Below are 12,821 nucleotides of genomic sequence, written 5' to 3' on the forward strand. Positions count from 1 at the left end.
CACAGCTCCCCCGATGTTGGATGGCACCAGGAGATTTATACTAGGCACTAAGAAATGCATATTTTAGTCTGTTTGCATGAACCCTAAATGCAGTGTGCTGGAACGTCTGTAGAATTAAATATAGATGGCTTATATGTTCACTTATATTAAGTATTTAGTACTGGCAGACATGAAAACATTACCAGTTGATCACTGTGGGTTTAATTACACTAGAACTGTATATGAGTTTCATTCACTAGCCATATAGTCTACACCAAGATGAAATGTGAATAAAACCTAAGCCATTTGTATAGCTGTGTAGTATTCTCATCACTGTGTCCCAAATGTGATTATCCTATATGCAGCCTACATCTGTCTGCTTCTTTGTTCTTCTTCTATCAGCATGAACAACTTCTGACTGATTTCCCTGACACCAATAGATAAAAAGGTGACAGGGGAGGGACCTCCAGCACGCAGCCTGTGATTGACAGCCTCAGCTTTGTTCCTGTGTGTTGTGTGATGTGTGGTGTGTTCCTTCTCTCTAATCAGTTCTCACTGAACTCTGCAGTATGTAATTTCAGCTCTCCACTCCATTTTCTGAACGCTCAGACAAGCTTTAGGCCCCTTTCACACAATCTGTCCGATTGGGTCTGATGTCCCTTTTTTTAGGCGGACCCATTCAGATCCTCCATTCTCCTCTCTGGAGCGGCAGATGTAAACAGACTTGTGTTCATTTAGACCCACCTTCCTTTAATCTGATCCAATCCACTAAGAACAAATGGAAGGAGATCTGTTCCTCTTCTGTTTAGCGGATCAGAGGGCATTTGGGTGTCAGTCAGCCGGTCTGTTTACAGCCGGCCGCCCACAGATCATTCTTTTTGTATCTTTAAATAGGCGAGGCTGTTGATAACAAGAGAGTGATAGAGAGACAAACCAAACATTTTCTGTAAAGTAGGTATTTTGATCTTCCCGTTTGTAGATAACAAAGAAAATAAACTGCAGTAATATTGGTGCTTTTTGTATTAACAGTAAGACAGCATAGTAACAAATAATCAACAATAATGTGGATGACTGTTATGAACTACAGAATGATCCATTTTGTAATTGACGGTTTATTTGTTAAATCAATGAATCCCCAGCTGTTATCTACACTGTACATATATTTGTATTTCCACTGAAAAGATTACATATAATGGCCAAATATCATGCATGGCAGTGCTATCATTGCACTGAGATAATATTCTGCTGTATGTCAACAACTGTTTCTCCTCTGTATGGTACTAATCAATGCCACATCAAATACACACCATTGATTTATATATTGTCACAATAAATATGAGCCATTTGTTTATATATTGTCTATCTATCTCTTCAGTAGTGCTTGTTCGAAGGTAAAGCAGACAATATACAGCAATGTACAGCCATCTAACTCAAATGCACTGTGGGATCCAGACTTCATGGTGGACTTTATAGAAAACCCATCAGTGCACAATATTAATCACTTAGTGCTGGGGAAGATCCTCAGTGAGAATGCTGCTAACCGCTACAGTTTTGTGTGCAACGTCCTCATGAATGTATGTATGGGCCACCAAGATGCTGAGAGGTAAATATCATGTTCCATATTTGAAGTGGACCTTTTAGTAATTTTACTTGTCTCCACTACTGAATTTCACAATATACAACATAATAATCCAAAAACATGGTCCTTGAGCTCCAGCCAAGTACTTTTGTCTAGGCTGAGATGCTCTAATCAGTCTGCTGCAAACAAGAGGAAGCATTTCTTTAGTCTCCTCTCCTTCATTAATCAACTGCAATTTTGTAACAAGTCACAAGAGGAGAGTCTTAAAGTACAAGCAAAGTGTAGCACTCACCCCTAAAGAAGCCGCTGGATTGTTTAGTTCCCTCTGTCCTGCACCAGTGAGGACCTGCTCTTAGGTGGATCTAAGAAAATTGATATACCTGAAAAGTTTTAAATGGGCTTTATTTATGGCAGAGAAGGGTAGGTCAGACAAGGAGAATCACACTAGAGCCAATGCATTTCATGTGGCCCTTGCACCCAGGGATTTTTTTCAACTGAAATGTGGCTCTCACCCTCCTCTCCCACTGTCACTTATAAACACAGAAGCCTTCTGTGTTTACAAGGAAAACTTTCCTCTCATGGATCTAACAGATCCCCACCTGCTGTGCACTCACAGTGGGGGCAGATACAGGTGCAGTGTGGGATGGGGCATCACGTGGTAAACTTCACTTGGATTCTCATCTGTGCTCAATTGTACAGATGCCAACCAATGATCTCCCTGCAAGTGAGAGAGATTGACTCAGAGCTGCCTACACTGCTGGGAGGTACTAGAGCTGGGCTGGGTAGGTGACATGCAAGTAAGCTTTTGGGGGGGGGGGAGCGGGAGAGATGAGGACTGTGGAGTGAGATGTTTGCAGAGGTGTGGTGTCACGAATTCCCCACACGCCACGCCCACAGCGACTAGCTAACCGAGGCACTCATGTGCGGTCGTGACTTGGGGTAAGAGGGAATAAAAGGGACTTAACTTTGAACATATAAAACCGTATATAAGACCAGCCGTGATATACTGGCACAGCCCGCACTACCGCTTGGCCACCACCTGGGGGAGACTCCACTCCAATCCAGATGGCTGACCACACACTGGGAGATACAAATCTTATATACAATCTGGTGAACTAATTAGAGTTGAGGAGCAGCTTAGCAATCACACACCCTTCTAGGATCCCTCCAGCTATCCTACAGCTAGAACCCCGATGTTAATCACTCTTCCACTGTCCACACGCCCCCACACCAGACACACCACAAACGGTAGCTGGCCACCACCCAACAGTTTATCTGCAGAACGGTCTGTTGGGACACCACACACACACAGATCTCCGTCTGGCAGATCTGTTACCTTTTACAATCTGCATGCAATCTGCCAACACGCAGTGCAATTGCATACAGATTGGCAATGAGCTTGTCAGAGCATATCAAGGCACTAACATACAATACAATATAATCTCTCCGAAGATATGAGCCCGTGCTTAAGTACACAGAAGTCACTTATTAATTTTAAGATTTAATATCCCGAAAGTGGGCAGTGCATAAAATATGTACAAAGTATAAAAAGTTACAGAAATACAAAAAATACAAGAAGACACACATAGACTATTCACTATAAAATAAAAGGGAATAAAACAGAATAAAACTTTTACCAAGATTTACCCTGCGACCGGAGCAAGTCAGATTCAGCAATCCATCTGTCAAATCAAACCAGCTCCATACGAATCACACTGTCCCCATGTCAGAGTCCTTAATTTATGGGGATATGGACATAGGCGGGACATTAGTTCTTGGCCAATTGACCCTGGGGGGTGTTCCTGTACCCGCCCACAGGATGTTGTGGGGGCCGAACTGCCCATAGTCAATTGGGCCAAGACCGGCTTGAATCACCAAGTCGGGGATTGGATTTCCGACACCAGCGCATCAGTCCAGTCGCGATAGTACCAATCACTGTTCGGCTGTCGCAATCCAGTGCCACCTAACCATTTCCTGCATTTTTCTGGCATTCTACCTAATTCACAAATACGGTTTTTATATGCCGATGTAGTGCCCCATCAGAAGGAAGTATTTTCATCTCTCTGCAACTAATATTTTAGCTTTTATGAGGGATGAAACATACTCCTTTGACCTATGTATATTCTTTAAAGCTCTGGTCTCCCGCTGTCATGAAGCCAACCTGTCTCCAGCCGTTTCCTTCCCGGTTTCCCCAGAAGGTGACAAAATCTTTTAGCACCCAGGTGCCACTTCCAGAGGAAGCTACTCTGTCTCTTTTCAGATGTTAATTGGTGACCATCTGTGTCTGAGTACCTATGACTGAATATTTCTTTAATGACACGGAATGAACTAGATTTTCATTGTCATATTTTCTACAGGTCACATCTTATCTACTCAAATCTGTACATTTATGTCACATTTATGTCACATGTAGTATGGAGAGAGTGATGCAGAGTTTAGAGCGGAGGAGGGGTGGAAATGAGATGTGAATGAGAAAGAGAGCTGAACCCTACACACTGTGCAGAGCAGACCCCTAAATCCTGCACTCTCTATGTAGTGCACTCCTCAACCTGCACTCTGTACACAGAGCACCCCTGAACTCTGCACTCAGTACATAGGGCACCCCTGAAAGTGCACTCTGTACATAGCACATACTATACTGTATATATATATATATATATATATATATCACATATAGCACTGCACCGTATAGCACTCTGATCTAACAGTTCAAAGAACTGGAGGGGTGCTGGGATTTGCATGATTTTGCAATCTCTAAGCCAATATTACTTCCTTTGGGAAGATTCCATTTCATAGATATTATTATACATAGTACACTTTTTTTAAATTATACATTTAATTCTTTCTGGCCTGTAATGCACAATAGCCACAACTATATGGCACTGCTTGTTTTTATTATATTAGAAATGCTCCTTCCTTCCTATGTACAGTAGCTTTATCATTGCTTTAAGACAGTGGTTCTTAACCTGGGTTCGATCGAACCCCAGGGGTTCAGTGAGTCAGTCTCGTGGGTTCGGCAGAGGTGAAGACCCACACCCGACTCATATGATTCGTGCAGTAAATATTCATTATTATGTTTTTGTTTTTGTGTGAAAATCATGTTTTAATGGTTTTGTTCTTTGTTCTTAACGGTTTTGTTCATTTTGTGCACCTATGTATAAATATATACCTATGTTTTGAATTTTAAAAATCATATTTTATTTTTCCAATTAAGAAGGATTCGGTGAATGTGCATATGAAACTGGTGGGGTTCAGTACCTCCAACAAGGTTAAGAACCACTGCTTTAAGACCTATCCTAAACCAATGGGTCTATTGCTCAGAAGTTGTTTAGATCTGTTCTTCAGTGATCCATATTATCAGAATTGTTTCTACAGGATCTATGATATATCGAACCTGTGTGCTGAACTTACAGCTTGCTGCACTGTGCTCAGCTCGGAATGGTTGGGTGTACTTAAGGCTCTTTGCTGTTCTTCCAATCATGTGTGGGGATTTAATGACTTACTCTGCAGTGTGGATGTAAGTATTGGTCATGTGCATAACAGTTTTTGTAACATTATCATTCAATGTTCGTAACCACCCTAACTTTTTATTTTTCTTGGTCAGCAAAGAGAAAGTTATCTGTGAACCGTGTGCAAGCCATATGTTTTATTTTAGTTTTTCCATAAATTCAGTTTATACAGTAACATGAAAAATATTTAATAAAAAAGGACACCACAATTAGTTTTAATGTATTACCATCCCCAAACTCTACAGAAATTGCAGGGAAACTTGTTTTGGATAGAAAAGAACTCTGATAACCACTTTTCTGTTTGCCATGTATTGAGTATCTTCTTTTCTTCTTATCTTGAAGGTTAGTGATCTTTCATTCCATGACTCTCTGGCCACTTTTATAGCTGTCCTAATAGCAAGGCACTGCTTTCCACTTGAGGATGTGGTTCAGCATGTCGCTCTCCCCTCCCTCCTTGCAGCAGGTACTGTGACTAAATACTAGAACTGTAAAGCTTTTCAAGTTTGCAATTGTGTTTTTTATTTACACCAAAGTGGAACTTTGGACAGAGAAAAACACTATTTCATCTAGTTATGAATTAATTAAATAGTTAAATCTCTTTATTCATACAGCTTGCAAAAGTATTTATGATATCAACCTTTTATGATTCTCTAAACAGCGGCACCGTTCAGTGCCACAAACATTCATAAATAAAATTGAAAAAAGACTTATTTTCAATGTAACAATGTATTTAACTATTTGAAGCTACCTGTAATTACAGTGAATTGTCATGCACAGTTTTCAAGGCTGTTAGTTAATTAGCAATGATGACTGATTAAGAGATTCCTTTCTTCACAGCTTGCGGTGATCCTGATGCTGAGCCTGGAGCTAGAATGACATGCCGCCTCCTGCTCCATCTACTAAGAACACCACAGTTTAGCCCAATGGGGACAACAAATGGTAGGTGTTCACATATTTTTACAGTAAAATAAATAAATCTACTAATGTTCCTATTAGCTATATTTAACATCTGAAGAATATAGCAGTGGCTCTTACAGGATTTTTTCCATTCCGAACTCTACTGTGCAGGGGATTGCAGGAAACCTATACTAGTCAAATTCATTCTAATACATGTATTGATGTATTAATGAATACAGAGCAGTTTTAAAGTGATTTTGAAGGCTGAAGGTTTTTACCTTCATGTATTCTATGCATGAAGGTAAAAAACCTTCTCTGTGCCCCCCTAATACTCACCTGGGCCCCCTCTCGATTCATCAATGTCACGGGAGCCTCGGCTGTCCCAGGTCTCTCTCTCCTCGTTGGCTGAGACACAGCAGTGGGAGCCAATGAAGAGAAAGCAGGGGGCAGGGCTGAGCAGCTGCTCTGTGTGTCTTATGGATGCATAGAACAGGGCTCAGGAGTGAGCACGCACCAGTGCTATTGGGGGCACGAGTCAAGAGGGAGGAGCCAGGAGCACCAGCAGGGGAAGAGGATGCAATACCATTGCACAGAGCAAGTATGTTTGTTTTTTTGTTTGTTTTTTTAATGAAGCTTAGATATCCCTTTCATTTATTGTCTGTTTTATATTTGCCTGCAGTTTGGTTTAACAAAAAGAAATCTTCGTAGGCAACCAATAAGGAATTGCAAATTCTAGGGAGCCAGAAAGAAAACAAAATTAAATAATTAATTAACATTTCAAACTGTCTACATATGCCTGGACTAAAATTTGTTCCTTTCATTAGCCAGAACAAACTAGCAGTAGCTGGAAACTAGGCAACTCAGCTGTAGATCAGCAATTCATGGGGAGCATGAAGTTGCTGCATATCACCTGATCCAGGTCAAATCCTTGTTAGACTTAAATGACCAGCTTTTTACAGGTAATGGGGTTAATTTACTAAAACTTGAGAGTGCAAAATCTGGTGCAGCTGTGCATGGTGGGTAATAAGCTTCTAACTTCAGTTTGTCCAATTAAACTTAGGCAAAAAAACTGGAAGCTGATTGTTTTCTCTGCAGAGCTGCACCAGATTATGCACTCTCCAGCTTTAGTAAATCATCCCCAGTTAACTGAACTACATGTAGCACTGCCATCTTAAAAAAAAATACAGAAGTATATATTACAAAATAAAAGGCTATCTAAGATGGAGTTGAAGTATTGTTTTAAGCACAGCTGAGGAAAAGGCATCTAACCCCCTGGGACACTAGTAAGAAATGAGGCATGACGGTTAGAGGCGAGGTTACATAAGGAACATTTTCTTCATTTGTCAGTGTCCCAAACCCGTAGGTAGATGTATAGTATAACCTGAATCTTTCAGAATTTCTGTGTCCCTCGATGGATGATAAAAAACACATCATTTACTGTGCTTTAAAAATAACTTAGTCTATAATGTATAAATAATAAAAAAAAACTTCCAAACGTGTCGCAAAATCCCACCAAATACAGGCTCAATTGTTAGACAGTTTAAATACAGCTGTACATGTACTTTTGTACTCTTTTAAATATTTTAGTGTCATCTATAAAAGTGTTCATGTCTTGCCTTGATTTTCTGACATGCACAGTAAAAATGGAATTAATTTCTGTTAAGTGATATTTAGCATGTCAAATGCATTTTAACCAATGAAGTTGTGTAGGTGTTGTCTATTGGAAGAGGCTGTTAAAATAACAGATAAATGATCAGGAGTCACATTTTTCTAAGCCATTAATTATGGCTTTGGAACAAGGTTGAAAAGGTCCTTGGTAGATGTAGACATTTATTTATTTATTTTATTTATTTATCGAGTTTATATAGCGCCAAAGGGTTTGCTCAGCGCTGTACAATAGAGGGGGGACAATACATGAAACAGTACAGTAACATCAAACAGCACACAAGGGGTAAGAGGGCCCTACTCTTTCGAGCTTACAATCTAGGAGGGAGGGGGTAGAGGTACAGGAGGAAATGGCTGTGGGGGATGGAGTGGAAGGAGGAGGGAAGGGCAGCGGCTGTTAGGTGAGGGTGGGGTAGGCTTCCCTGAAGAGGTGGGTTTTCAGGGAGCGCCTGAAGGTGAGGAGGGAAGGTGACAGTCTGATGGGTTGGGGTAGTGAGTTCCAGAGGATGGGGGAGGACCTGGAGAAGTCTTGCAGTCGTGCGTGGGAGGAGGAGACCAGGGAGCAAGATAGAAGGAGGTCCTGTGAAGAGCGAAGGGTACGGGTAGGGTGGTATCTGGGAATCAGGTCGGTGAGGTAGTTAGGGGCAGTGTTGTGAATGGCTTTATAGGTCAGAGTGAGCAGTTTGAATTTAATGCGTTGGGCAATGGGGAGCCAGTGGAGGGAGAGGCAGAGGGGGGTGGCAGAGGTGGAGCGGGTGGTGAGGTGGATGAGTCTGGCAGCTGAGTTCAGGATGGTCTGAAGCGGGGTGAGTTTGCACTGGGGTAGGCCGGTGAGGAGGGAGTTGCAGTAGTCAAGGCGTGAGATAATCAGGGAGTGAACGAGTAGTTTAGTGGTGTCTGGGGTAAGGAAGGAGCGTATCTTGGAGCGTATCTAGACATAAATTATCATGTAAACTGATTAGTTACACTGACAATCTTTCTATAATGTGTCCAGAAATCCCAAATACAGATATAAATTGTGTAGAGACCCTGCAAGCCTGTTTTACTAAAATATTAAGTGAAGCAAAATGCAGTGACTTGAACCTGGGTTTACATTAACCGATTCCCGACTGCCCTATAGCAGAAATACTGCTACAGGGCAGCACTGGTGCGCAAAATCACGTATATATACAGGATTTTGCATTTCTGGGTAGGGGGCTCACGCAAGTCGTTCCCAGCCGTGGCTGTCAATCACTGGGTCCCGGCCAGTGATTACCCGCCGGTGCCTGGTGATTACCGACGATCACCAACGGGGAAGAGGGCTGCTTTGTTTACTAACAGTCCTCCTCCCTGTCGGCTCGGGCACACTGCTCTGGATGGCTGTGCACAGTTCCACGGTCCCATGCCATCGGGGGAACCTGAGAATGCAGCCGGTGTTTCTGCTAGCTGACCATAGAGCTGATTGGAGTCCGGATGGTGCCAGTCATCTCTATAGTCTAAGAAATTGGAAGCTATGAGCATTTCATCACTTCAATTTCGCAGGATATAAACGGCACCATTTGTAAATTGGGAAAGCATCTGATCACACTGATCTTGGTGAGATTAGATAATGTAAGGGCAGAGGAGATATCTAAGGTCTAAAGTCTGACAGACCACAGATTTCTCAAAAAAGAATATATGACAATGCCCATTAAAGTTATAGGGAATATTTGCATTCCCTGTGATAGCATTAAAAGTGATTAAAAAAAATTAAAGGGACAGTGTAAAATAATTAAAAAAATCAAAATAACTTAAAAAAAAAATAGAAAGCACCCTTGTGCCAGTATGTAAACAGTGGTTGCACCATGCATGTGAGGTATCGCCGCGAATGTCACATTCAGGGCAGTAATTCTAGCACTAGCCCTCCTCTGCAAATCTAAAATGGTAGCTTGTAAAGGCTTTAAAAGCATTGCTTATGGATATTAAAAATATATGCAGTTTGTCGTCATTGCACAGGGTATGCGCAGTTTTAAAGCATGTCATGTTTCATATCTATTTACTCGGCATACCATCAGCTTTTATATGTTACCAAATAATTGGCCAATATATTGTGTTATTGTGCATTAAAAGTAAAAAAGTGTATTTTTTTCAAAACATTTGCGTTTGAAAAATCGCTGTGCGAGTACTATGTGACATAACAAATTGCAGTGCTCACCATTTTATTCACTAGGGTGTCTACTTTAAAAAAATATATAATATTTGGGAGGTTCCAAGTAATTTCCTAGCAAAAAATACTGATTTTTTTTTCATGTGAACAAAAAGTGTCAGAAAAGGCTTGGTCTTCAGGTGGTTAGAAGAGTGAATGACGTGTGGCATAAACTTCTAATGCTGGGCATAAAATGCTCCCACCCCCCAAAACGACTCCTTTTTGGAAAGTAGACACCCCAAACTATTTGCTGAGAGGCATGTTGAGTTAATAGAAGAATTTATTTTTTTACTACAAGTAAAAATGGAAAATGACAATAAAAAAAAATGTTTTTTTTACACAAAATTGTCAATTAAATGATTTATTGCTCACACATGCCATGGGTATATGTGGAATTACTCCCCAAAATACATTCTGCTACTTCTCCCGAGTATGGGGGTACCACATGTGAGAGACTTTTTGGCAGTCTAGCCAAGTAAAGGACCCCAAAATCCAAAAAGGACATTCAGGCTTTTAAAGGGCTTTATTTCCTCATTACACTTTCTTCACTACCTAGCACAATTTGGGAGGCCCTGAAATGCTAGGATAGCACCATACCCCCTCCAAACGACCCCTATTTGTAAAGTAGACACCCCAAGGAATTTGACAAGAGCCATGGTACTTAGCAGATCTCATTTGTTGCCATAAGTTTTTGGAAAATGAAGAAAGAAAACAAAAACATATTTTTTCTTATTTTTTTTTTATTTCAAAACCTTGTGAGAAAAAATGAGATCTGCAAAATACTCACCATGCCTCTTTTTAAATTCCTTGGGGTGTCTACTTTTCAAAAAGGGGTAATTTGGGGGGGGGGGTTTGGTTCTATCCTGGCATTTCAGGGCCTCCGAAACTGTGATAGGTAGTGAGGAAGTGAAATGAGGAAGTTACGCACCTTCGGGCTTTCAAAGTGGTCATTGGATTTCAGTCTCCTGTATGTGGCTAGGCTCCCAAAAATTCTCACACATGTGGTGTCCCCACACTCAGTAGAAGTAGCAAAATGTATTTTGGGGTGTAATTCCACATTTACCCATGGCTTGTGCGAGAAATATATCATTTAAGTGACAACTTTGTCTAAAAAAAAAAATGTTTTTGTAATTTACCAAAAACTTGTGGAAAAATATAAATCTTCAATGGACTCAATATGCCTCTGAACAGATAGCTTATGGTGTCTACTTTCTGAAAAGGGGTCATTTGGGGGTGTTTGTACTGTCCTGGTATTTTAGCACCTAAAGATATGTGATAGCCAGTCAGAAAGTAAAAGCTATGTAAATTCCATTATCTATACCATAGTTTGTAGATGCTATAACTTACACACGTAGAAATCAATACACACATATTGGGATTTTTTACCAAAAACATGTAGCAGAATACATGCTGGCATAAATGTATGATGAAATTTTAGTTTTTTTGGATATGTTTTATGACAGAAATGAAAAAATAACGTTTTTTTTTCAAAATGTTTGGTCTTTTTTTGTTTATAGCATGAAAAATAAAAAGTGCACAGGTGATCAAATACCACCAAAAGAAAGCTCTATTTGTGTGAAAAAAAGGACATAAATTAAATTTATGTATATTATTGCATAACCATGCAATTGTCCGTTAAACTAGCGCAGCGCTGTATAGCAAAAATTGGTATAAATTGCAGTATCTATACCATAGTTTGTAGACGCTACAACGTTCACACAAAGCAATCAATATACACTTATTGGGATTTTTTTACCAAAACATGTAGCACAATACATTTGGCCTAAATTTATGACTAACTTTGAATTTTCTATATATATTTATAGCTGAAAGTAAAAAATATAAAAAATTTTAAGTCTTTTTTTGTTTATTGTTGAGTTCCCTCTGAAAGTGCTACTCGTCTGGTGGTTTTTAGTGTCAATACTTTTTCAGTTATTTGTCAGTACAGTTATGGTCATATAGCAAATAAATTCAGGGTGAAGTCATAATTTCTAAGGTAGGTGATTGTTTTGAAGCCATTGGACCAGTATGACAGCAACTAGCTTTTTTAAGCAGAAGTAAAGTCCACATTGTGTTGAGTGGGCTTTAGATATAATGTGCAAGTATGCAACGTATGCTTGCACTTTACGGTACAGGTGCTTCCCAGAGCGTCCCTGCCCAGCTTTATGACATATGTAATCTCCCTCTTTACCTTATCACCACAGCTGACATCCTTCATCCAGTCGTCTTCTGGATTCAGCATTCCAGGTGATCTTGATTGGAAGGTATGGAATGACATAATACCTGGGCATGCACAAGTTAAAGCATTACTAAAGTACTTACCTCCCACATAGAAATATAGATGAGTGACAGCAGAAAAAGAACAAGTGGTCCGTTGAGTCTACTCAATTTTTTTACATTTATATATGTTTTTCTCATTAATTTTTTTGTCTGAGTATAGATCTATGTTTGTACCAAGCATGTTTGAATCCACTTACTGTTGACTGACTTCCTCTGCTGGAAGTCTATTCCAAGTATCCACTACTCTTTCGGTAAAATAATACTTTTTAAGATTTGTTTTGAACTTTCCTCCTGCTAGTTTGAAGCCATGTCCCTGTATTCTTGATCTTGACTTCATATTGAAAACGCTGCCCTCCTGAACCTTTTTCATCACATTGAATGATTTCTGTCATGTCTCCCCTTTTCCTTCTTTCCTGCAGACTGTACATATAAAGTTCCTGAAATCTCTCCAGGTTTTATCCCTCAGACCTTTATCAGAAAATATTGCCCCCCCCCAGACCTTATACACCCCCTTGATGTATTTAAAAGTTTCAGTCATGTCTTTCTTTTCCATTCGTTCCCCCAGGCTGTACATTATGAAGCTGATTTACTTAAAGTGAAGAGTGCAAAATCTGGTTACATTCCTGAAGTCACTCTTGAAATGTTTTATCCCCCAAACCTTTCACTATTTTTGTTATCTGTCTCTAGACTCCTTCTATCTTATCAAAATCTTTTTGCAAGTGAGATCTGCAGAACTGGACACAGTATT

At 40.1% G+C, this 12,821-nt stretch overlaps 1 protein-coding gene across 1 annotated transcript in view; it reads left to right on the forward strand.

Moving 5' to 3' along the window:
* MED12L (mediator complex subunit 12L) overlaps positions 1-12,821 on the forward strand; it is a 464,120-nt gene that overhangs the window by 400,171 nt on the left and 51,128 nt on the right. Inside the window, exons 21-24 of the mRNA XM_089672604.1 lie at positions 1,355-1,582; positions 4,934-5,075; positions 5,410-5,530; positions 5,905-6,006. Coding sequence (XP_089528730.1) covers positions 1,355-1,582; positions 4,934-5,075; positions 5,410-5,530; positions 5,905-6,006 — 593 coding nt within the window. The remainder of the gene's footprint in view (positions 1-1,354; positions 1,583-4,933; positions 5,076-5,409; positions 5,531-5,904; positions 6,007-12,821) is intronic.

This window comes from Staurois parvus, unplaced genomic scaffold, assembly GCF_062004578.1.
Source record: "Staurois parvus isolate SC_StPar_1 unplaced genomic scaffold, SC_StPar_1.0 ptg000131l, whole genome shotgun sequence".
In the NCBI taxonomy this organism is placed as follows: domain Eukaryota; kingdom Metazoa; phylum Chordata; class Amphibia; order Anura; family Ranidae; genus Staurois; species Staurois parvus.